General features: G+C 38.8%; 1 protein-coding gene across 2 annotated transcripts in view; it reads right to left on the reverse strand.

The window, feature by feature from the left end:
* Nucleotides 1-27471, reverse strand: part of tmem132e (transmembrane protein 132E) — a 505320-nt gene that overhangs the window by 154982 nt on the left and 322867 nt on the right. Inside the window, exons 1-2 of one of the 2 annotated variants that reach the window (XM_042008261.1) lie at nt 6225-6671; nt 4844-5804 (exon numbers count right to left, since the gene is read on the reverse strand). In XM_042008261.1, the coding sequence (XP_041864195.1) occupies nt 4844-5804; nt 6225-6303 (1040 nt within the window). In that variant the 5' untranslated portion in view covers nt 6304-6671. Of the gene's footprint in view, nt 1-4843; nt 5805-6224; nt 6672-27471 lie in introns of those variants that run through there. The other variant, XM_042008262.1, reaches the window with a different exon arrangement.

Consider the following 27471-nt stretch of genomic DNA (forward strand, 5'->3'; position numbering starts at 1 on the left):
TTTCCATGTATCCCTGCACCAACACACCTGAGTCAAATTAATGAGTCATTGTGTAGAACCTGATTGGCTGTTAGAGCCACCTAATTTGACTCAGGTGTGTTGGTGCAGGGATACATGGAAAACCTGCTGGATTGCGGTCCTCGTAGGACCGAATTGAGTAGCCCTGATATAAATCGTGGTATTTCTCAAAATTCGACAAATTTTCCGGTATTTGGTAGTATCTTTTATTTTTTTTGTCCATCTAAAACATAGTTTCTGTAGGATTTTGTCGTGTTTTATTTATTTTTTGTGTGAACGAAGGCCTAGAAAGCCTAGCTTTATTCAGAAACCTAGCCTGTATTCTGATTAGTTCAACATTTACAACAGATCTGAATGATGTGGACGATCTCCTCATCTATTCTAGTGTTTTGTGGTGGAAAGATGTTGGAAAATGGCAACTTGTGTTTGTCTTCCACCACAGTGTTTCACTTGGTACAAAACAGCTAACGGCTACTTTCATGGTCAGCACTAGTAAAGCTTTTTCCAGCTGTGTAATGTTTATTAAATAGGAAAAGCAGAAAGAGAAAGGATGGCATGTAGCATCCTTAAACAATGTTAAGCATGCAGCAACTAGTGATTCCAGATGGCAGATGTAACCCGTTTGTCCCACATATGTCTGCATGTTAATAATCAGAAACACAGAAGTAGATTTGATGACGTATGAAAATCAGGTAACGTGGAGAAGTGTTGAGATCTGTCAAAGTTGCATTAAAGTTGCAGTAATTAAAAAAAATTGCAACGAGATGCAGAATTTAGGAGGATTGGCTGAATTTGTGTAAATAGTTGCAACCTCAATCAGTAATTCCTGGAAGGATGGAAAACTGGGAAAAACACATTTTCCATTTGTTTATACAAGAATTGCTGCAGTGTATTGACATACACATTTAACACATTTTAATGTCTACAGTGCCTTGATCATGTCCCTGAGTCTTTCTCCACAGAGCATATCAGAACCCAATCTTTGCCTGTATGGATTGCGATGGTGTAGGTTATCTCCATCCATCTCTTGCTTTTTTAAAACTTTTTTTCATAGGCAGGCCCCTAAGAAACACTTCTACAAGTGGCATTTGACTTTAATGTCTGCCAACTTTTCTACTTTTACCTGAGGAGGTAGAGGATTCCCAGACATTTCTGGTTGTTTGCAGCTAACATGGTGCAGCAAATTGCCACCAGAGACAATGTTATCTCAACATAACTGTCAGGAAATAGATGTTTGACCTTCTAAAGCCAAAGTATCGCCAGACAGCTGATACAGCTCATCATGTTCAACTTCAATGTCTGCTGCAGCTTCACTTTCTGAACTTTCGCCGTCCATTATCATCACTCAGAAACTCCAATAACACAGCTGCTCTCCTGCACGTTTAGTGGTGCAGCAGTTAAAAAGGTCCCCCCTCAAATGCAAGCTGCTCCCTGATGTGCCACATTCTCAACATTGTTTAGGCTTTTAAAACCAGTATTTGCAAAACAAGACAAATTCATGTTTATCTTCCTTAAAAAAAATTATCCAGTTTTGCATAAACTGGAACCAACGCATCAATGAAAAAAGATCCTTTCGTCATATAAAAATAAACGTCTGCATCAGTGAGCCATGTAAAGTTGTTCAGCATGTGCTAAAAAAAACCTGAACACATGTTTCTGATCTGTTTGACTGATTAGAACTATTACTATGTCTGACTCACAGTCATTTATAGCTGCAGGAGGAGGTTTTACAGGCTCTGAGCAGGCATTTTATGAGTAATGGAGGCTTCATTGAAATCCAGCTAATCTCTAAATTAAGGCCTGAAAGAGAGTTCAACAATCTTATTTACATGGCGTTTCATCTTCATCGTAATTTCTGCATTGTTTGATAGAAAGGTGCCTACTGTTTAATTCTTGATGCTTTCACTTCTCCAAACTGAGAAAAACCTGCTTTTTAAAAGCGCTGTCAAGTCCAAACAATCTTTTTTTTCTCCAGCCTTAAATACTACGTAGACAAGCGTGAACAGGAGCAGAGCCGAGCCTCCATATGCACCATTTCCACAGGCAGAGAATCAAAAGATAGAAATTTAACCCAGACAAAAACACTATTTACTGAAACAGCTTTTACAAGTTTCTCTGAGACAAAGTCCCTCTGTCATAGAAAATAAGCATAATGCTCTGAGAAAATATGAAAAGTTTGAAAGCAAATCTATAACAACCTATGGATGCCCAAAATTCAGAATCTTTATGGACATTTGTGTTATAAGCAATTACTTCCCTTCATATATCCCTGAAGCTAAAATCTCATTTGAAGCTCTTGTAAAAACCTATATTTATTTTATCTAATAATGTATATTATTGTGCATTTGATTAAATTGCTATGAGAAAGGGTCTGGAATCTCTCCAAATAAGCAATTAAAGTGACTTTAAGTTATAAATATTTAATAAAAATATACAACATCATGACAATGTAAAACATAATTCAAAAGGTTACTATAGTCATGACTATCTACACTCACCGGCCACATTATTATGCCCACCTGTTTAACTGCTTGTTAACACAAATATCTCATCAGACAATCACCTGGCAGCAACTCAACACATTTAGTCATATAGACCTGGTCAGGACACCTTCCTGAAGTTCAAATTGAGCATCAGAATGAGGAAGAAAGAGGAATTAAGGGACTTTGAACGTGGCATGGTTGTTGGTCTGAGTATTTAGTGGAGTTATCACACACAACCATCTCTAGGGTTTACAGAGAATGGTCTGAAGAAGAGAAAATATCCAGTAAGCATCAGTTGTCTGGACCAAAACATCTTGTTGATGTCATAGGAGAATGGGCAGACTGGTTGGAAATGATAGAAAGACAATAGGAAGTCAAATAACCCCTGGTTCTAACCAAGGTCTGCAGAACAGCATCTCTGAACACACAACACGTCCAACCCTGAAGCAGATGGGCTACAGCAGCAGGGGACCACAGCGGGTGTCTCCTGTCAGCTAAGAACAGGAAACTGAGGCTACAATTCACACACACTCACCAACACTGGACAATAGAAGATGGGGAAACGTTGCTGGTCTGATGAGTCTCCATTTCAGCTCCACATTCAGATGCTAGGCTCAGAATTTGGTGGAAACATCATGAAAATATGGATCCATCCTGCCTTGGATGAACGCTTCAGGCTGCTGCTGGTGTAATGGTGTGGGGGATATTTTCTTGTCCCACTTTGGGCTCCTTAATATCAACTTTGCCTGGTTTAACCACCACAGCCAACCTGAGTATTGTTGCTGACCATGCACCATGTCACAAAGCTCAGATCATCTCCAGCTGCTTTCTAGAACATGACAATGAGTTCACTTGACTCCAGTGGCCTACACAGTCACCAGATCTCAGTCCAGTAGAGCAGCTTTGGGATGTGGTGGAATGGGAGATTCTCATCATGGATGCAGCCGACAAATCTGCAGGAACTGTGTGATGCTGTCATGCTGTCATATGGAGCAAAACCTCTGAAGAATGTTTCCAACACCTTGTTGACTCTATCACACTAAGAATGAAGGCAGTTCTGGAGGAAAAAGGGGTCCAACCTGGGACTAGAAGGTGGACCTGATAAAGTGGTCAGCAAGTGTAGGCTATACATTTTATAGAACTACATTTAACTGCAACTAGATACATAGAATTTAACCAGAAAACAGCTACTAAAAAAGCTGTTTAAACTTTAGGGGTCATTGACATGTTGAGAAAATGAAGGGATTGGGAATCATAAAGTTGGTAGAGGTTAAATGTACTCTAAATCCAATTTTCTAACCTAACTTCAACAAAGTTACTTATTTATCACTTTTCTGTTAATGATGATGAAAACTACTATTGTTGTACGTGTTGTTGATCCACTTTGTAGCTTGTAGTGTAGCCATCCATCACAGTATGCAATCCCCAACCATCACTTGACATTTAAACATGAGCTACTTTGAGAAACAGTACATTGTACACAATACAGCTGAATTTGAGGTCATAAAGACACCATTTCAAATGGTGAACCTTTCAGAGCTGCTGCATTTTAACCCTGTCTTTTCCTCTTTATCTTACCTGATGTTTAATAACCGCAGGCACATGACTTGGTTCAGTATAAGGGTTACTAATGAGAAGGATGAAATACGTGATAACATGCTCATCTGTCTCTTTAGACTGATAATGGATGTGGATGATGATAAAACTTGTGCTTAAATCCTTAAATTGTGTGGATTGGAAGTGCATATCGTTGGCCACACACATGCTAACCATAATCTGATGCTCCTGTAAAACGGCTCAATTAAGCTGGAGGTTATGTAAATGCCTTTATCTAGTTGTGAATGAGGCCTGAATATTAGCAGAATAATGGAGAAATCTATTATCTATTGCTGTGTTGTTGCATTGATCCAAGGCTTTTTGGACCTGAAATCTCTCTCTCATTCTTTTTTTTTTTTCATAAGGCAATCATTTGTGAACATCACAAGATGCAATAGTCACGCTGTGTAATTGCATTTATATGCATTATTAATGCTTTAAACATGAACCTAGGACAAACTGGAGGTGATTATGTGTATAATAAATATAAAATTAGATGTAAGGCATCCCCTTTTAATGACAGGATAGGGATTATTAACATTGTCTGATATCTACTGGGATACAGGCGTATAATCGCATTCATCAATAATTTTATTGTGTAGTTGCATGGAAACAAGAAAACTGACTAAATGAGCTTCTGTTTTTATCTAATAATCTTGTAAATGTTTCAGTGTTGAAATATTAAGGATGGAAACACTGATTTTAAGGCAATCAGTGCAACAGCAAACAATTAAAAGGAGACTTACTTGAGAGTGAATTGTTCAATAGTGGAGTTGGGCATCAAGTAAAGGAGGATTCTGAGTGTCTCTCCAGGCTTCAGTGGCTTCTCTGGCAGCCTGAGGAACATGTTCTTGTCCAGCTGCTTGTCCACCAGCACCTGCTCCTGACTGGCCTGGTAGAGGCTGATACTTCCAATGCGCAGCAGAGGGTGCTGTGACAGAGGCTCTCCCCTGGACCCACCACCTCTATGACCTGAGCTCTCACTGCACTCCCCTTCCAGATTAGGCTCGTGCAGCGTGTAGTAGAGCTCAGCCTGGAGGGTCTCACTAGTTAACCCATCAAGGAGCCCATCACCAGAGCCTTTCCTCCGACCCAGCGGGGCCACGTTGGTGTTGAACCAGGATGGAGGCAGCTCCAGCTGGGCCAAGCACTGCGCCATGTTGCCTTTCAGGCGACAGGATGTCTTGATTTCACGGACATCCCGGAAAGCATGCAGACGAACGCATGGCAGATTGTCCTGAGCTTTGAAGTCATCCCAGTCACGGCCGGCGATATAGAAGAAGACCTGGACTATGGGGTTGTTGGAGAAGACCCTCGCCTGGACAATGAAGGCCCGCACTTTCCAGCTGACTGTCAGCTGGCCTGGAATATCCAGAGGGCTAGCTGGCTGGAGCAGCTCCTTGGACAGGGCCTGGTCCTGGGCAAATGGCCCAAAGCTTATGTTGATGGCAGGAAGGTCTTTTGTCTGGAAAACCACAAAACTCTCAGAGCGCTGCAGTGGGTTTCCGGTGCCAGGGCTGCTGCCCTTACTGCCACCAGCAACTGTTTCTCCTGTGATCTGAGCCTCTCGCAAAAAGAAAGCCAGTTGTGCATTGGACATTTTAAAACTGGCAGGCAGATACACAGTGGGTGGTGAAGGACTGGCTGTCATTGCTGACGAACTGAAGAGGGTATCTGAGCTGGTTGGAGTGATTTTACCTGCAAGAGCTGTGAAGAGAGACAAGAGAAAGGGAAAATTAAACTCACAGCTTATAAAAAAAAAAACTAGAGGATACAGTCAGTGGAACAACAGAAAAGATGAGATACAGTACAATCAGGAAGACAGACAGCTCTGTTCTGTTTAGTCAGCTGCCGGGAGCAAGAGGGAAGAGGTCATCACATCCTAATCAGATAATAACCTGCTGCTGTCACGCATCCAAAGCCCACACATGTTTATATTAACAACAAGCGCAGCACGTCAGAGAACACTTTCAATCATTTGTGGGGTTTAATTCACTATTTACACACAAAACTGTAAAAAAATGAGGAATAAAGCTTTGGTTTGTTATGCTGACCTTATTAGCCAGCATGCTACTTGTTGAAATTAAGAGCACCCAACATTAAAGTAATAGAATGAATGTGACATACTTATCAGAATCACCCAAAGTTGAGCACAAACACATAGTTGCCTGTCCCTGTGGTCCAAATCATAGATTAAAAATCCCATATTCCAAGTGGTTTTATCATTGAACGCTCATCCTTTAAATTTCGGTGGAAAAAAAACAAAACATAACTAAAAGTCGTCCTTTTGAATCCCTCCCAAGCGAAGCTTGGCAAAAAGATTCTGTGACTTGCAGGCAATCCACAGAAATGCGTCCTCTCCTTAGAAAAACCTTGTGTTGTAAAAGTAGAATGAATGAATGAAAACAGAAAACAGCAAAAAGCTCCCACAGTTCTTCACTTGTCCTCGTTGGCAGCAGTGGAGCTTTCACTTAGCTTCTTGAACTTGTGCTTTTCTAATGCCTTGTGGCTTATGTCTTGGTTTAGGAGTAGTTCAGCCCCACACAGCGGCTCTTTCAATCCCAGACTGTGCATGGCTCCAGGACACACTCTGATAGACAGGCAGAGCCTCCTCCCGGTCGGTGGGCTGTACAAGAACTATAGACAAAGCCCCTGACACCGCCCCATCTTGCCACACCTAGTCTCCGGTCTATAATCACCGCTCCTGCTCCGGGTGATCGTCGAGGCAAACACAGCTCTGAGAGGACTCAGCTTACACCACACACACACGCTGACACATGCACGGAGGCGAAAGAAAACAACACTCTCCAGCTCGATTCATCCTCCCTCTCCGAACGTGTTCAGGCAGACTCTTATGTGAGTGCATGCGACTGTGTGTGTGAAGGGTTTTGTGAGAGAGAGAGGGAGAGAGAGGGAGGTGGGGGATGGATGTATTGCTTGAATGCCTTTAGGCAGAGAGAGAAAAAGGGAGTGAGAGGGAGAAGGGGAAAGAGAGGGATTAGGTAAAGGTTATTGATGAATTAGCCTAGCTATGCTTCTCTCCTCTTTCTCATCTCACCCTCCACCCCTCCTCTGGTTTGCTTTAGCTTCATGAGAATGAGGGGGTTACCGGCACAAGAGGGGGAGGTGCATATGGAGTGCCACACTACTTCACTCACATGTGCTTGGAATTCCCATAATAAAAGAAAGGAATCCAAGAATGTGTGTGTGTGGGCTCCATAACCCGAATGGCAAACAGTGGAAGCAACAAAAGATGAAGCAACCATCAGAGAAACATCCCAAACTTACAAATGAGCAGTCGCAGGGATAGAGGAGGCTGGAGTAACCACAATGTTGGGAGAGAACAGCTACTTAGGGACTGTCTGGTCTTTATTGACCAAAGGTTCTCTACCTCACAGGAATGTGTGTGGCTTTGTGTGTGTGTGTGTTTGAGTGGAGCAGCACTTGTCTTGATCAAGAGACAAATATGCAAAGCAAAGTACAAACTTTCCTCCAGTCTTCTCCGGTTTGTTTCACGCTCCCGGGTCCAAATCCAGAGCCACTCCACAAATCTCCCACCACTGCCTTGACAAGTCACTAAACAACATAAGAAAACTGTGAGACTCTACGACAAATCCCTGCCTCAGGAAAGAATAGAATATGTATCACCCGTATACGGATACACTCAGCCTGCCTGCCAACTTCAATATTCCCCTTCCCCAGGTCTAAATGATTTTATTGCTGTGTTTAAACAGTAAATAGATATTAGCATTAGCATCACTTCTGTCTCTGTCTTGCCGTGTCTTGAGGCAGGGGCTGTCTCAAGGTCTGGCAAACCTTAAATCACCAGACCTACTGGGTCTTTTTTTTAAGTGATCATATGATGTCACCCAACACTTTCTCAGCTACCAGCGAGGTGGCCTTGAGCAAGGCCCTTTAAAGAGAGTATCTAGTCTCCAAAAGCACCTGCTACTGCTAAAAATGTCTTATAACAGAGGGGATTCTGGGCTGCTGCAGTTACTAAGGGTAATTTAGCTGTTGAAGTTCACTGTTTATCTCTCCTGAAACTTCACTATTTAAGACTACATTTGTAATACAAGTCTCTTTGAGTTTTCTGGTTAAATATACAAGAGACAGTCACGTGACTAAGAAACTACACCATATTTCAATTATGGGGTTTATTATAAAATAGTACACTGTGTCATTTATTTAATAAAAACTAAGCTACATTGCAGAAGCATTTGGCTTCTGCATAAATTCAGTCACTAGCAGCCAAAAGTGCTGCTAAAGTCAGGTTCAAAACTGGTTTCATTTGATTGACTTGGAGTCGAAGGATTTTACAGTCTGACATTTTGGATGTCTCCTTTACCACTTCATGAATCAGAAAATACCATAAACACCCAGAGGAAAAAAATCTATTTTTCTCATGTTTTAGGAATAAAATGCTTGATAAATTAGGCTTTGATATGCACAGCCCTCTGATGTATGGGCAGCAATAAAACTGAATGGGAAAAATTAGGATAATATCTTTAAACTACTAATGGAGCAGTTTAACATGGAAGGCTATGGGGACTAACTTTTAAAGTGACCATTTAAGGAACATCACTTTTATAGCTCCGTTTCCACCAAGAGGTCCAATGTTTGGTGAGGTTTGTTTCAGAAAAACCTGAACTTTATTGAGTTTTCACAGTCAACCGTAACCTTACCTGGAAGGTGGGGCATAAGCTGGAGAGCAATAGATGCATTAGCTATGTAAAAGCATAACCAATTAGTGGATTGCAGTGTATCAAGCTCCGTCCTCTTGGGTACAACTGGAACACCAGTGGGAGGGTCCTACAAAGCAGAACGGACTAGATCGGATATGGTGGCATCTTTCCCAATTTTTGCTTGTAGAAACATAAAAGAAATGTGTACCAACCCGTACGGCACTGAGCTCAACCCCTTGCTGGAAACAAGGGTTAAGTTGACTTAATTTTAGCTCCAGAGTTCGCCACTTATTGATTCTAAAAAATGGATTGAACAAACTCAAATATGTCACACAGCTAATAGAGATTTCTATGCCAAAACTCTAATGGAATAAAAACAAATGCTAATTCACTAAAAGTGAACTCCTTAAAAAAATTTTTTTTTCATGCATCCATCAGTTTGTATTTATACACTGAAGATCCAGATTTTTCAACTCTTGAACACTGCCCTCCCTTCTTATGCATGACATAAGATAAGATTTTGCATTAGGCAAACTGCTGGGGATTGGGAACCCACTGAAAGCAGTACCTTAAGGTGAAGCTTGGAGGTCACCTGACTACATCCCATGAGCTTCCTAATCCTTTTCAAATGCAATGAAACTATCCAATGACTGTACATGCACTGAATGCAATAAAGCAAAACAAATCCTTGCCCCTTGCTCTCAGCCCCAAGGCCTTATGGTAGCGTTTTAGAAGGTGATAACATCCTATGATGCATTAGGTAGGGTGCTTGTCTCATTTCCGTCTAATACACTGGATAGGTGGGTTTGAAAGGGAGTATGGACACAGATGGACTTCCATTGTGAAACTCTATCGCCTTCTTCTCCTACTTGACATGCTATTAGACCTCAGGCCAAATGGAATTGAATTCACTTCTTGTTGTGTCCCCATTATGAGAAACATCTGCAATGTGAGTTTGTGGGCTTGTGGCCAAGTAATAAGTGGGATCCTACTCAAAGGGCACTTTTGTGTTTATGCACTTTTGTTTAAAATCAATTAATAAAGACATATGACCACTTTCAGGCTTATGTGAAACTATTTCACACCTAAAGATATGTCAACGTTAAAATAAGAACATAGCCATTTCCATTAATAAGCATCAACCCACTGTTAGAGCTGAATTGGGGTTAAAAAAAAATTCCAATTAGTTCTTTATTCATCCAGGAAATTTAAAGAAGAAAGAAAAAAGCCAGAGGGTACAACTCCTTGTTACTAAAGCACTGAGGGGTAAATATTTTTAGAGCAAAACATCATGAAAATGTCTTAACTTCTTTCAGGTATTGCGATTGATCAGCTGGACAACCCTCTTCACTTTGGTATGCTGCATAATCACATTTTGAAGGATCTAGGAGGATCCTTTGTGCCACATTCATCTCATCAAAAACATTTCCGCTCATTCGAACAGGAAAAAATATTGATCAAAAGATAAGTAAAACATTTAAATGTATACTTGCTGTCCACAGAAAAGCTTTACATACAAATGCCAGAAAACATAAAAGCAGTTTGCTGAGTCAAGGGGGGATGCATACATGGGATGATATGAGAAGGGCAGACAATTCAGAAAGAAAATTACATAAATGTCTTTTTAAGTCAAAGGTCGTGAGAAATTGTTGAGAGTTGAAACAGTTGGAGCATCCTCGTATCACTAATGACCCTGCTTGGAGGGTTTCCCTATCGATCTTTATCATCCCCCTCATTCCCTCACCTCCTTCACTCTGCTGTGAGCATCACTTCTCAGACTTGAAAGGTAGCTTTTTAACCAAATAAAAACAAAAGCATGGCTCTAAACAGCACATTTAGTGCACTTTGTCTTGCCAACTTGAATTTCAGGATTTCTTCACACTTCCTTTCTGCTGCAAATCCAGTCGTTTGTATTTCCATTCAGTTAGCTTTGAATGCAACCTAAAATACGCATGAAAAGACATGCAAACCTGCAGATGATGGCTGTTTTAGCATTTGAAACACTTGTTGGGGGGGGGGGGGGAGTCTAAATCCACTTTTACAAATGAAATCAGATCACTTACATGATTCAGGGTAGAGTAAATCAGTCATTTCTACAGCCCATTTGTCATATATTTCACCTTTTTATGTGTCCCCTGAGGTAAATATGTCTAACAGATTTCCATCAGATTAAGCAAATTTAAGATGTGAAGCACCCTGTCAGTCATCGTATCATCTGTAATGGATATTGAAATGAAGCATGAACACACATGCTAAGATACTCTGTGCAGCACAAATGCTCTGCAGTTTCATGACAGTCAAACCATGAAAACCAAATGGAAAAATCAGGTAGACAGGTAAAGGTCGGCCTGTTTGTTTCTCCAGCATTTTTCTCATCTGTCACAGTTATGGGTGAGTACCTTTTACATTATAGCTACAGATTTGCAAAGATAAATAGAATTCAGTTCTGTAAACAACACAGAAAAGAGACGCAATCTCAACTGAAGGATAATGAAGGTTTTTAGTGAGGACACAAATGCAAATCTACATTTCTTGGACACCAGTTCTCAAACAGCACAGGACAGCAAGGAAAGCATTTGAATGCTTTCTGAACGTCACAAACTATTTCAATAAGTGTAAAACATTTAAGATGTGTTTGCATAAAGTTTCTGCAGAATCATTTTTCCAAATGTGTATAAAAATCAATTTACCATATGTTTGGCTAAAAAAGCTCAAAGTTTCCTCTAAATGAAGCGAAATTAATATGTAAACACTACCAACACATCTCCTTCAAGTAACTCATGTAAACTTTCATCAATTTAGAGCCAACAATGAACTGAATATGGCTCTCATTGCGAAAAAAAGGTACCACAAGGACTTTGGATTGCATACACTAGATACCTTGAGCTTTAGCTAGATCTACTTGGACCTTTGACTGTTTCTTATTATGGTCTAGTTGGGTCTGCTGCCCAGTTTTAGTAGAACAGAGCAGATGAAATGGGATCTATTTGCTCACACATCTAGTGACTTGACTCCACAGACCTGGCAGCTTGATAAGGGGGGTAGGGTAGGGTAGGGGTGTGGTGTGGTGTGTGTGTGTGTGGGGGGAGAGTATGGGGAGTATGGTTTTTTTTTTTTTTTTTTTTGCTGTTTCTGCACTGATTTATGTATGTAAATAGGGAAGTCCGTTTAAAACGTTGCCATGAGCTGACGTCCTCATACTTCCATGTGTCTTTTGCATTACCATGGTTGTTAGGTCAATTCTTCCACTGGCGGGTAGTGCTAAGTTCAGAGTTCACTCCCACGAGCCGACATCAGTTTCAGACTCCATTTGGCAACAGTAATGCACCCCTATGAAATTTTTTCCAACCACCCAACCTGCCTTAAACACACATACATAGTTTTCCTTTCAAAAGCTCGCGCAATTTCTATAGTTGTGCTTGTTTTCTTTATTCTTCATTGTTCTTCTACTGCGTTTTCCCCTTCCTGATCCTCTTCTTCTTCTCTGATTTGTTTCTTTCGCCGGTCACATGTCAGCTATTGTTTTCAGCACTGCCCCTACAGTTTCCTGTAGTATTGTTTTTTCTCCTGCATCAAGCAACAAATAGCTAAGCTTCATGAAAACGGAGCAAATTACATGTGTAACTGATGCAGAAGATGAACAAAACTTTCTGTCGTCTATGTATTCGTCTTCTGCGTTGAGCATAAATGGGCCATAAGATGAGGGGGGCAGTGATAATGGGCAGAGGTACCGGATGGCACAAAGACTGTAGCTAACGCATTTAAACAAACCTCAGCTGACTGGACAATATATATTTATACTTGACATTCTTTGTAGCTATAAAACTGACACATCTGTGTTGTATAGGATGGGAACTGTTAAGATTTTATTGATATCAATGCCATTGTCAATTCAGATTATCAATCCAGTTCTTTATTGGTTCCCAATAAAGACAACAAGTCCTGGAAATGAAGCCTGTTACTGTGCATGCAGATTCACAACAAATGCAAACCTGAAAACTAATGATGTTAAGAAAGGTCTACTAAAGACAAAAGGACAATAAAAGGAAACAATGAACTGGTGAGACCTACTTCCTCTGGTTGATGCAGTCCTTTTCTGGGGGTTAAAAGACAATGAAATCCATTCTCAGTTTTCAATCAATTACTCCCTGTAGACAGGAAGTATCAGATACTAGGGTGTGATCTAGTGAATCTACAGGGTCTCAATTAGTGGAGATGAAATTCTTCTTATCTGTTTAAGTCTCACTAAGTAACTCAGACTAATAAGAGTGGTATTTTTCCTAATGAAATTCATAGTGTAGCTTTAATGAGGCTTAATTTGCAGATTAAAAGGAAAGAATATATAACCAGTTCGACACCATTAGGGGAAAGTGAAACATTTCATCACCGATGCTTTATGTGCACCCATAAAATCATCAATAATTCATGTTATGAGTTGCCCTTGTGGTTCAGGAGATGGTTTGAATGAAGCAACAACAAAGAAAGTATCATAATTTGGTGGTCTTCTGATTAAAGACCGCTAAGAACCTATCACTTACTTATGTCACCCTCCCCGCTGTGCAGACTACGGCTGTTTGACATCAAATATTTACAGGCCAATTAGTCAAAAGTTGAGCTTGCAGTGAGGAAGATTGTTTTGTTATAAAAGACCTAAAAAAAAACCTTAAACTCATGTTGCTTTCTTTCTAGCCTCAAGCTTCCTTCTTTGTTTAAATCATGTGTTTTATTGTGTGCTAAAGCTAAAGCTAATGTATGAAACACACATTAGACCGATCCTCCTGACTAATGAAACCAAGCTTATAGAATTAGTTCAAAGTCAAATGTAATATGGGCATAAAAAGAAGAGAAAAACTGTCAAACTGATATGAAGACAAGATACTCAGATTTTCTCTTGTCAATTACCCCTTTATTAATTTCATAAGCTTTCATGTGAAAAAGATCAAATAATTTTATATACTTATTGTTTAACTCAACTGTAAATCATAAATACGGCATACTTTATACTAATTTGTTGTTTCTTCTTGTTTTCTCTGCAGTTCAAGAGTGCAGCACCCTTCATTTCATTAATTTAGAAATGATGTGATTCACCTGCTGCCTCTAACGTCGTGCAGAGTCTGGGAGATTTGCCAGACTAATGGTTTAAATTGTCCAAACTTCAATAGCATTTTTTTTTTCCTTTGTTTGCAGACAAGTCCTCAAGAAATTATCAACATCAAACAATAAAATCCAGTTGCATACACCAAACATGACTGTCCAATAAAAATCAAAGGTAAAAATCACTAAAATGAAAGAAAAAGGAAAACCTTAATAGATCCCTTATATTTAAAAATGATCCTAAATAAAAACACTAAAAAAGAATAAAAACGCTACAGAAAATATGATGATTCAATAAAATCTTAAAATAGACATGAGATTCATGAAGTAAACATCAGGAAACAAAATGCTTCTCCAGCAACTTGTTAAGTTGTGTCCAAGTCTTAAGCACGTAATGAAAGCCTGTTAATAACCCTTTAATTTCAATTATGTGTGTTGCAGCAGAGAAACATCTAAAACCTGCAGAACACCGTCCCTCAAGGACCGGAGCTGTTGATCTGATTAACTGCAAGTAGTCCCGTGAAGGGGTAACTGAAAGTCAAAATGTCTCCAACTAGTCTCTAACTTTGGTGTCTTGTTTGAGGCCCTGTGACTATTCACCACCTTCCCTCCAGCATCATAATGAGGATGTTTTGTGTTGTGGGTTTAACTCTCTGAAATGACATTGGAGCTTTTGCTGTCAGCGTCTAATATTGCCATACTCTGTGCCTCTGGGTGCCTTGTGCATATCTCAGAGACACAACAAAAGCAAGTGACAATTTGGAATTGAGAAAATGTTGGTTGACATTGACAGATTTATTTATTTTTTTATTATTTAGTTGCAGAATGGTTGCTTGCAGGGAACAGCCAGTTTCAGCTGAAAATGGATATACAGTATTTATAGTAATATTGAGCCAAAACATTAAATCTACAAGCTTGACAGGTAAACAATGACCTGACAACCACTCCTAAAAGATATGATTACATGTTTTCTGAAGCAACGTACTGTAACAACTATGATTAAATACAAAATTATGATTCATAACAAACAACTATGTCAATATGTATTTGTATACTCTTGTCTTGCTTTGCTTGTATATGTGGTGTCTGTTTCTCTCCATCTTTTTCTGAATACATTTGGAAACAAAGAGGTTTACAAAGAAGCTTTCTAATTCAAATTCAGCAGCCATGGGAATCACCAACAACCTTAACAAGTAGGAGAGAGCAGAAGTGCTGAGAGAGGGGTGCAGAGGCTAGGAGCGGGGTGGTGCCCCCCAACTTTAATCACACTCTGGGGCCAGTGAAGTTGCAGATCTTCGGTATGTGTGATGCAGCCTCGGCTCACTGCGGCTCCCAACATTGCTCGGCCGTCTGCTTCTTTACTGCCAAATGAAGGCACAGCCCCTGCATGCATTAGGAGTGTATTGATGAAAGGATGCAAATGCCTTGTGGCAGCACGATCTGTGCTTCAATACGATCTGAGGCTGATGCAATCTATAGGGCACCAGACAACAGGGTTCCCCATAGGGGATACTTTGTGTGCGGTAATCTGAGCCATGCAACATTATACAGCAGACTTCAGAGAAGACTTTCCTCCATAAAAAAATAAAAAAAAAAATAAAAAAAAAAATAAGAAAAATTACTATAATCCAATTTGTACAGCTCTAAATAATAATTTTAAAATATTGTTAGTTTCACTTAGCTGTGAATTTATTTCTTTTACTATTTCTGCCCATACGTCACACCTACATGATCACAAGAATAAATCTTCATTAGTTTTACTGTTTAATGTCAATTTCATTTCCAACTTAACATCCTGCAGCAAAAATGTATTCCTTGTTGAATCCCATTACATCCAGATACAACCTCATTTTCCTATGCTGATCAGGGAAGCTTCTTCTTTTTTTATGAAGCGTTATAGACATTTAATCTAAAAATGATGACATCTTTTAAAATGAAAAGGCTACATGTGCAAAATAAGTCCCACATCCATTAATGCAAAAGGGAAAGATCCCACATGATGAGTGAAAGAAAAATAGATCAAATTACACCCATGACAATTGGAGCAGGTCTGGCATTACACTCAATTTACCTCAATTCTATTACATCATTTTAGACCAGTCAGTCAATGGCTTGGCCCTGAGGACTGCAAGGACAATGCTGATACATGCAATCACCCAGACAAGATGGCTCGCACGTTATGACAAATCATTCACTCACTGGAGTTAACTAAATGTGGAAGAATCCTGGATTCAAAAGTCTCAGTTTTGTGGTTGTGATTTAACTCCCTGGCAGACTCTTCCTGACATTCACTGTAATCACTGTGAGTCTAATTAATGTTACATTACGGTGATTTGTAGGGTATACATTGGCAGTCTTTCATTGTATTTTACCAGATTCAGCAGCACAGCTCTAATTGCAGCCCCTTGGGGATAATAAAGTTCTGCTGAATATTAGAACAGGATAGGACAGTGGACTGATACTTTTTATTACTATATATGTCTTCGGCTCTGGTGATAGCCATCAGTATGACTATGGAAGATTAAATGCCAACATACAAGAAACAGTAAAAGGTAAACTTGGCTTTAGATGATCTTTTTTTAACTGCCTAGGTTGCAAAGTGTATTGATTGTTTCACCACTTCCCGACTGGCCATCAGCTGAGGAGACAAAAGAGAGTGAAAAAGCGAAGGGACATCCCTGAAGAAAGAGATAAAGCAGAAGAAAAACTATTGCAGCCTAACAGTTAAAGAACTGCTTTGCTTTTGTGTGTCTTTTCTGGTTCCTCAGGACCATTAGTGTTAACTAGTTAACATTAGCTCCTTTTAGCTTTCAAGGGTAATGCTAGCATCAATATATTGTACCATTACCAGAGTGTGTTTACACACCTATCCATTAAATTTAAATCCGTAGGTGTTTCCAGACTTTTGACTTGTACTTTACAAAGTTTGTTGGCTAACAGGGAATCCAACAAACACTGAAAGAAAGCCCGTAGTATCAAAATACACAATAACAGTTAAGGTTGCACATAAACACAATGCTGGTTTATCTGCTTTAGTACACCTAGATATTGAACTGGGAAAGCAAATAGCCAGTAAAATGTTGAGGCATTACCTTCCTGGTAATGATGGGTGTTTTCCTTCCTGGTTCTGGTTCTGCTGGGGTTTTTCCTTCTTGGTTCTGTTAATAATGGGGGTTTTCCTTACTGGTTCTGGTTCTGCTGGGGTTTTTCCTTCTTGGTTCTGTTAATAATGGGGGTTTTCCTTACTGGTTCTGGTTCTGCTGGGGTTTTTCATTCTTGGTTCTGTTAATAATGGGGGTTTTCCTTCCTGGTTCTGGTTCTGCTGGGGTTTTTCCTTCTTGGTTCTGTTAATAATGGGGTTTTCCTTCCTGGTTCTGGTTCTGCTGGGGTTTTTCATTCTTGGTTCTGCTAATGATGGGTGTTTTCCTTCCTGGTTCTGGTTCTGCTGGGGTTTTTCATTCTTGGTTCTGTTAATAATGGGGGTTTTCCTTCCTGGTTCTGGTTCTGCTGGGGTTTTTCCTTCTTGGTTCTGTTAATAATTGGGTTTTCCTTCCTGGTTCTGGTTCTGCTGGGGTTTTTCCTTCTTGGTTCTGTTAATAATGGGGTTTTCCTTACTGGTTCTGGTTCTGCTGGGGTTTTTCCTTCTTGGTTCTGCTAATGATGGGAGTTTTCCTTCCTGGTTCTGGTTCTGCTGGGGTTTTTCCTTCTTGGTTCTGCTACTAATGGGGGTTTTCCTTCCTGTTAAAAGGGCATTTTTCATCTCCACTTACTCTAGGTAATAATTATTTCCATTAATTAGTTTTATGAACACAGTTATCTATAAACTGAAATATTAATTGGACCCTATAATGGTTTTGTTTTAATTGGATCATAATGAATCTACAGTTAATTGAACTGCATCTGTAAAAGTACCTTAAGATAATTTTGTCTTGAACTACAAAAAAGTTTAATTGAACTGAAGTATAACTTACATCAGTATGGAAGCATGTCAGTCTAATTCTTCAACTTAATCCTTATGAATTTTGATATTTTTACTGACTTTGTCTGAATGCTGCTATCAAAAGGCCGGGCTAAAGATCGTAAGTAAACACAGGGAATCCTAGTCATGTCAACCTCTTCTTTATTGATCAGGCACTGAAGAGAATGTAGACAAGCCAGAGGGACACTGGGTCACATAAGGTTAAATAGCATTTCTTAGCTAATGTTATAACTAAGAGTGTAATCTCTTGATTGAACATAAAATCACTACACTGAGGAAAATGTGGCTGTTTCACAAAACTGCCTCAAAAGCTGTTCAGTAGCAACAATTTAATTTTTTTTCCCATTTATGTCTGTATAAAAACACAGCTGTAGTAAAGATGTGAGGTCAACATCCATCCATGTTCTTGTCAGCTGGTGCTTACCTGCCACATGTGGCTGCATGATGATGACTATTAGTGACTTGATACATAACAAATGCATTACACGTCCCTAACTCCCATACTAGAGGCCATGTGATTGACACCAACAGTGTTTAAACAGTCCCTTTACTTTTCTGCTTTCTTCTCATTTACATTTCTCATTTTACTGCTGAGATGTTGCTCTTAAAGGGTTAAAAGTGGGAGTTTAAAAGATGTGTTTAGCCATAGAAGAAGCATAGTTAGCTGGTAAAAAAATTTAAATAGAGCATGTTTTGAAATGAAAAAATTAACACTTAGATGAGGACTTTTTTTATATTAGCCCATTTGTATACATGAAGAAAAGCTGCCAGCTTTTCTTCATTTTGTCACCATTTGACTGAAACTCTTGAAATGAGACCCAAATTGTAAAATCCTGAAATTCACCTCGAAGGAATGGCCAAACGTCCACTATGCAGAGAGCATATTTTTTTGTAAGCGATATATTTGCTTGCATCATTGTTACTGGCTAAACCATTCAGCAGGTTAAAATTTCTATAAAGGACATCTTATCACACATGAAGAGGCTCCTCTCTAGCATTTTTTCAGCATTGTGATCATGAACATAAATTTAAATCTAACAACTTCTGGGACAATCTGTCTGTAAGACTGGAGCCAAACTGCTTTTTGGAGTTTTGACTGAACAAACAATCCACTTATGTAATAACATGAGTTACTGAGTTCTCTTTTGAAAGTGGAGTTCACATACTTAAGGATTCCCAGCTGAGAATGACTTTATGCACTGATGAGTTCAAACAAGTTTTGTACCCAATTTTTAGTACAAATCAACTAAATTTATGGGGGATCAGCTAAACCTTCCAAAGCTTTTGTCTATTATTATTTTAAATGATTATTTTTTTAAATTTCCAATGGCAAAATGAAAATGAGACCTTATTTTTGGCTCCTGGGTGAAAACTGAGATGGGGAAACAGGACCAATCTGTAGACATACATGTTATTTGTTAAGGAGCCGTAGGCAAGACTTTGGTGGATATTCCCTCCTTGCATTTGGTTTTCCTGACTCTGATCATTAAATTCATTGCCAGTGGGGATACTCTTCATCCCATCACTCGTATGTATTTCATTTAGTCATGCTATTAACATTTTTCTAACCTTTGTTCGAGAGAGGTATCAGTGAGGATGAATAGTTTAAGCCACATCTTGCTTTACACCTGAGGGCCACCCAGTGTGACTAAAACCATCCTCTTCTTTTTGACAAAAGATCAGCCGGGGTTTGGTTTCTTGCTTGAGGCACGTTGACAATGGGGACTGAACAGGGAAGCAATGGTTTTTAAATTTTCCATGAACACGGGACATGAAATAGGATCTAACAAGGTAAGATAGGTTTATATGTTCATCCACCTTCTATAGCTATTAATTCATCCAATTACTATACCCACTAGTTCCAATGCGGGGACATGAGAGGGACTAGAGAGAGTACCAGCTGCTTCAGGTAAAAGGTAGGCAAACAAAGAGCTTAAAAACAACACAAAAAACAAAAAACAAAAAAACAACAACAACAACAAAAAACCCCCCAAAAAACAAAAACATTTGTGAGACATTGTTATAGCATTGTCTAGGTTGATCTTCAGAACCCACCCCTATTGACGATTCTCACACTGCAGGTATAAGGATGCTAAATAGTCCAAGAAACAGTGTCTTGAAAAAGGCTATGTTAATGTGATACATGGTCAGTAGAGGGTTGGTATTAATGCAAGCCAAAATGTTCTCCCAACCTTAACCATCTAATTTTAAATACCTAACCACCACCATAAAGTCTGCAATATTTGACAGAGATGAAACACAAGGAGACATGATGACAGAGACGAAGCTTACCAAGGAGAAACAGCAGCAGGATGTCTTTTTGTTCTTAAAAGGAATAAATGATATGTGAAATGAGTTTATACTAACTGGCAGCTTAATTAGGTCTGAGTAGGACCCTCTTCTTGCTTCAGAACCGCCTTCATTCTTGGTGGAATAGATAGAACAAGGCATTGAAAACGTTCTTCAGAGGTTTTGCTCCATGTTGACATGACAGCATCACACAGTTGCTGCAGGTTTGTCGCTGCATCCATGATGAGAATCTCCTGTTCCACCCCATCCTAAAGCTGCTCTGCTGGACTGAGATCTGGTGACTGTGGAGGTCATTGGAGTCAAGTGAACTCATTGTCATGTTCTAGAAAGCAGCTGGAGATGATCTGAGCTTTGTGACATGGTGCATGGTCAGCAACAATACTCAGGTTGGCTGTGGTGGTTAAACCAGGCAACGTTGATATTAAGGAGCCCAAATTCGGCCAAGAAAATATCCCCCACACCATTACACCAGCAGCAGCCTGAAGCATTGATCCAAGGCAGGATGGATTAATGTTTTTATGATGTTTCCAGCAGATTCTGAGCCTAGCATCTGAATGTGGAGCTAAAATGGAGACTCATCAGATCAGCAACGTTTCTCCATCTTCTATTGTCCAGTGTTGGTGAGTCTGTGTGAATTGTAGCCTCAGTTTCCTGTTCTTAGCTGACAGGAGGCACCTGGTGTGGTCTTCTGCTGCTGTAGCCCATCTGCTTCAGGGTTGGACGTGTTGTGTGTTCAGAGATGCCATTCTGCAGACCTTGGTTGGAACCAGTGCTTATTTGACTTCCTGTTGTCTCCAACCAGTCTACCCATTCTTTTCTGAATAAGACAACTGCTGCTCGCTGGATATTTTGCTATTCTTCAGACCATTCTCTGTAAATGAGCCACTTCAGCATCCTCAGAAATGTCTGAAAAAAACTTATTAATTCATGACCCAATTTTTCTTAAGGAGAGGAAACTATTTAAAATCTAAAAAGAGTTAACTTTTAGTTTAGAATCTTCTACAACTATGTAGCTGGTGCATTTTAACAAACCTTAATTGTTTGGACAATATATATTTATACTTGAAATTCTTAGCAGCTATAAAACCTACACATCTGTGTTGTATATAGGGATGGAAATTGATAAGACTGTTTTGATATCAATGCAATTATCAATTCTGGCTATCAATCCAGTTCTTTTTAATTTCCTTTATCAATTCCTGACCCAGTTTTTTTTTAAGACGAAGAAATCTACAACACAGATTAATGGTGCCATTAACTGTTTGACTATTTAATATCTATAAAAGAGTAAACTTTTAGTTTCGAATCGTTGTCAATTCCACACAAACAATGTAAAGAAAATGACTCAGATCAATAATATCTTCAAACTAATCTGGATGCCAGAACTACAGATCTGCTCTGAAAATGGCAAATAAAGCATTACTTGACATAAAAACTCTGTAGATGTTTACATGAAGTCAACTAAGAAAGCAATCAAATAGACACTGACTGCTGTATTTTGACTAGAATTTCTAGAATTTTCAGCCTCTCCCCTCTGAAAAAGTGTTTTATAAATAAAGTTTGATCAGAGTCGATTTAGGTATTTGGGTTAAAAGACAATTGAACAATCATAAAGCTTAATTAGTACGTAATAAAATGGCCAGTAAGTGTATGTTTGTACTAATTTTGCTGTGAGAGTGGGTTAGAGTTAATGAATCTTTGAAGAATCCAACTGCCTCACAAGTTAAGTGACAGGTTATATTGATAATTTCTGTTTCCAACTATATAAATCCATAATTCTGCACCCACATTTGTTAACAGATGTGATAAAATACGTTCATATGACTTTACACACGCTTTATTTTTGCTTAAAGACTCTGGTTATTTCACCATGCCCATTTTCCCTCTCACAGGACTTAGATTTCAAAGGTTATCCACTGCTTGTGATGCTTAAAAAAAGAGAAAAAAAAAGTAACAGCAGCCTTTGGTCTATTGTGGTGGAACTCCATTGTACCCTTCACAGTGTCATGGCCACCCTAAAGCTAGTATAGAGGCCTCTGAAAGGAATGGCTCTGCACTCTCACGGGGAGAAAAGGTTTATCTTTGTTTTAGATTTTTTTCATATCACTGTCACACAAAAACACAGCTTTTCAGTTCCCATGGTGACGGGTTACACAACTCATCCCTAAATCACCATAACAACAAACTAAAAGAGTGTCGGGAAAACACTTGCTCATTAACAAGAGGAGGCTTGAAGCTCAAATTCAGTAGATTAACGCAGTCTTTTTTCTGTCATGGAAGATTAAGAAGAAAAGAAAATGCTTGGCAATTAAGTAGAAGAACATGAAAAATCGAAGATCTTAATCAACACGTTGTCAGCTTTAATAAAAAGACATAAGAAGAGTTCCGTCTTTCAAGAATGAACATCTTTAGTAAAGAGTGAAATTAGGTGATTGATAAATGACCACACTTATGAGGAGATTTTAAAGGTACAGTGTTTTACAATCTCAGTTATTAAACCTAAAAAGATATGTACGGCACCAGCATTCTTCTTTTCGTGCCTTCCATTTTCATAAAATAATCTAATCTCATGAAACTGTATCATTTTGGGAACTCTTCTAACAAGCTGCGAGGAAACTGAACCATCAAGCTGTCCCACACTATGACATCCTTGCTGTCATACTGTGTTGTACTAGCACTGTAATCATTACCTTGGAACACTTACACTACAAGTGTAATAATCATTATTGCACCACTGTTATATTGCCAAACATTCAGCAAACTGAGTGCTTAGCAGCTCACTAACATTGCTCTGCAAGATTAAACAATCTGTTCTTACTCTCAACATGTGACATCCTTGCTCCAGCTTATTCCTATAAAAATGAAAATAGTTATTGCAAGTATGTTGTGTGTTATTAGCATGCATTTGTGAAGCTTTGTGTAATATGCACATGGAGAGGATGACATCCACCATTACGATTTTAGTAGGAGTCTAACAATGCATCCATCTACTTCACAACATGGATTAAATGATCAGTGAGCCAACAGCATTTATCAAAAAATTCCAATATTAATACATATTTGCACCATGTCCTCCTTTGATGTTTGCAAGTAAAATATTTCTTTCAGTTTCCTTTTACATGATGGTAAATTCCAAAGCTCAATAGATACAATGTAGTACCGTTTATTTTTGTTCAAAGAACTGATGGTTCCTCATGTAAATCTCGGATTCAGCTGAAGAAGAAAAGTTAGATATTCTATGTTTTAGTTGCTTCATAATTTGATGAGTGGACGTGATTGTTTTGAAAGTATATTTTCATCACTGGCCCTTGAATTGAATGGAATGGAAATGGTATTGACGTATATAGTGATACTTGTGATATTGGTAAACACTGCACATTTAAAAGAAGTATGGCAGATAAAACATGTGGCATCGACTAAGAGCTGCTGTATGAATGTCTGTGTGATTGGGTGAATATAGCATGTAGAAAAGCACTATACAAATCCAGTCCCTTTAGTGAAAGTATAGATAAAGACAGAAACAAGAATGTCATGCTTGGGAAGTGTGTGTCTATCCCCTCCTCATCTCCAACCTCATTCATTGTTGATAAGCCAGACATAGTTTTTAAAAGATGTTTCTTGTGCTGTTTATTACTGGGATTGTGTGTTTCTGCCACAGAAGGATAACTGGTAATATGCAGCTGTAAAGCTGTTCCCTAGCACCGTGTTGGAAGTGGCAAATAGGTGCCCCGTGTGTTAAAGAACCCTTGACAGAGAAGCAGCATGTGAGATAAGCTAACAATGAGAATGAGTTGTATTCGGAGGCCTTGCTTCTAAGAAAAATCTGCTTTTCCAGATCTTTTGCTGCATTATTCTGCCACTTGTCCAACATTAATCATGCAATGGTCATGGATGGTTAGAGCCAAAGACAAAACATACTTCATACAGCAATGGATCAATACCTTTTCCAAGAGCATCTGTTTTCAGAATAGCTTCTTCTTCTCGAACAGCAGAAACTTTTAACACCAATGTTGCAATCAATTTTATAAAAGACATGATTGCATCAATATTATCCATAATCAGTCCCCAAATCCTCATCCTTAGCTTTTCCCTCTGTCAAGTTATCGGCTAAGGTGCATCTAGAGATTATTGAAAACACATTAGATGTTTAAAATAAGATTTCTAGGGGAGATAGTGATTTATTTCAACAAGCTTTCACTAAACTCAAATGCCTTAATGCCAAGGTTCAGCTACATATGCTATAGATAGATTTGTTGGAGAAAGATGGAAGTGGTAGAAATGTATTGTTTTATTTTTTTTACTTTTCACCTCAATAGAAAGTGCAATTTTTCATTTAATTTTAAAAGCTAAATGGCCAATAACTGATTTATAATGTACAAACTATCACATTCTCTCCAAATCTTTACACAGTTTGTTGTGATACCCCTAATGAGCTCAACATAGATGTTATCTGGAGGATATTTAACCCTTATACTGTTAAAAAATACATTAGTGAAAAATGATAGAAACCAATATTAGCATGGCCCTAAACTTTAAAGAAGGAAAACAATATAGAAATATATGTTTTGAACTTTCAGTTTTGGTTTTAGAAATAATGATTTAAGCAGAAATTAGAAAACTGTTCAACCTGCAAATCATCCGTATTTATTTCTATGTCTTACAAAACTTTACTGCAGCCTGACATTGGCACAGATTACCAGCAAACTGCACTGAAGCTGGATAAGGAAATGAGATCAGAGGGCATGCACAGGGGAAAAATACAAATGAAGAACAAACATGCGGGTCAAATGCCACATTTTCTACAGTGAAATGATGAGTTCATTGATGTCCACAAATATGAAGACAACAATAATAATTTAGGACAAATGACATCACATCCATTGCCTTAATTAACTATGACCCACATGCTCTTTGACTTAATCTGCTTTCCATTAGTTGGACTAAAACAGGGGGATTTATAAAAATGTGCAGGTGGTGGATAGCAGTTAATTACAGAGAATTATGTTCCTGTCAACAAGGTACAGTTACTAGGTGCTGTTGGTACTCAGAGTGCAAAAGGAGCACATAGTAATAATTCAAATATGCCTACAAGCGTCATGCTGGAGTTTATTATGTGGGTGAAAATGGACAATGTTTAATGCGGTAAACAGATCTTGTTACAGAGCGAGTCAGATTCTGTACAGACGCTGAGAAAAGGTCTGACTTTTCTGTAAAAAGTGATACGCTCTGTTGTTCACAGAGCAGTTTGCTTTACTGCTCAGAAAACAAAATCAAACTGTAAATGTGTAGCTTGAGCAAAGTGAGGAACAAGTCTAACAAGAGGCACTAGTACAGTCTTCTAATAGGAGTAATTCAGCCTCACACTCAGCTTAGCTGACTCAGTAATAATCTAATATTTGCAACCTTTTTAAGGCCTGCCTCAGAACCATTTTGGATACTTAAAATTATGGTCAAGAAGGAAACCCAGATTTAAGTATTTGGAAAGTAACCCACCTGCCTCTACAAACATTCATATTGTTGGTAAGTACCTTATTTTTATTTTCCTAATATGGATTTTGGAAAATAGCTTGCTGTCTGTCCAACTGGGATAATCCTCCTGTTTTCCACGGCTCTGAAGTGTCTTTACTTTTCTAAGGAATTAAATAATTTAAGCCATTGGAAAAGAAAGAAAAAAAAAAAAAAAAAAGCAGGTATATACAGTATAAGTCAAGTTTGGACACATTTTCTCACTAAATCCAAAGGGAAAGTGTGTCCAAACTTTTTACTAGTAGTGTATATATGTATCTGTAAAAATCAGTTTCAAATATTTTCAGAAGTCACTGCCCACATGCTTCCCATGCATCCTTTACCCTGGAATGATTGTTAGACAATACATCCACCAGAGGGGAGTGCAGAGTTCAGACTTGAGCTACGAATGCTGACATCACTTTCATACAACCGCAAACAGGGCAACACTGGAAGAGATCATCGTAATGTACATAAAAAGACATTAAAAACGCAGTCCAGTAGACGTGGTGGTCTGTGGGGCCATTACATACATCACAGCTTCTTCTGTCTTTCTTTAACTGACTGGACACTGGCGATATTGCGCAAAACTGCCTTTAGAATTTCCAGTAGTACTTCTTACATCTGGGTACACATGTGCAAACGCTCTGAAAACGCCCCAAAATACAAATGTAAAGAAGACAAAAAGAATAGTGTGTATTTTATGTGTATTAAGCTTAGAACTTAAATGAGGCTTTTTTTTCTTTTTTTCTTTTTTAATTTATTTTAAAAACAGGATTTTGTGGTAAAAAAAAAAAAAAAAGTTGCTCATGATGCCCTCTACAGGGGTAAAACTAGATTATGTTTTTCGTGACACAGAGGGCTGGTTGTTCAAAAAATGTGATCCGGATAAAAGCTATCCAGATTTGGGCATCCCATTTTTCAGGGCGGCGGATCACATATTCCGGCCTACTTTTACCCCGGTGGTTCAAAGCAAATTAGGGTTGGATCACCCTGATCCAAAATCCCATTTTTCAACCAAATCTGGATTTCCTGCATGTAAATCACTGTGCACTGCTAGCCATGTGAAGAACAACAGGTAGAAGAGACGGTTTGCATGCTTTGTGAGCAGAACCACATGTAACATACGTGCACATATTGTCCTACACAACATTGCGACCAGGCGGAATCTCCCTCCCTGTGACAATATTAATGACGCATGTGAGCCCTGTGTTGTGAGCCCAACCTCTGTCATTCTGTCAGAATGAGGGACGGATGGACAGGACGTGTAGTGAAGGATGCAATCGAGAAATTTTTTTTTTTTTTTTATAAGTTCTCTTCTGATTATGCAGTCATGAATAACAGGAAAACTGAATATTTTATGTGTTTGTTATTGGATTTGTTTGGGGATTTATTTTGCGGGGACATGATAATGTCATGTTTTTATTTTTGCTTTTTTTTTTTTTTTACTGTTTTATTTTACTATGCTGAAAGGCTTATAAGCAGCCTATACCTATGTTAAACTCTTTATCACTGTAATGGTTAAGTCAGGTGCAAAATACAAATATCAGCATTTGCACCCAATAAAATGTTCTGTTATTTGATCAACTATTAGGTTTTACTGCAGTTTCTTTCTGAAATCTGCCTTGTAATCCTGCCCTCTGTTAGGATCAGGAGAATCCTGTTTTTTTGGATCCCAGTTATCCGGATCCTACTCAAAAGTTTTGAACAACCTAAACTGAGGGTTTTATGTGGATAACAACCAGGATTGGATTACGTGATCCAAATGGATTTCGGAATCCAGATTTTTGTTTTGAACAAC

The sequence above is a fragment of the Melanotaenia boesemani genome, chromosome 15 (assembly GCF_017639745.1).
Source record: "Melanotaenia boesemani isolate fMelBoe1 chromosome 15, fMelBoe1.pri, whole genome shotgun sequence".
NCBI lineage: Eukaryota > Metazoa > Chordata > Actinopteri > Atheriniformes > Melanotaeniidae > Melanotaenia > Melanotaenia boesemani.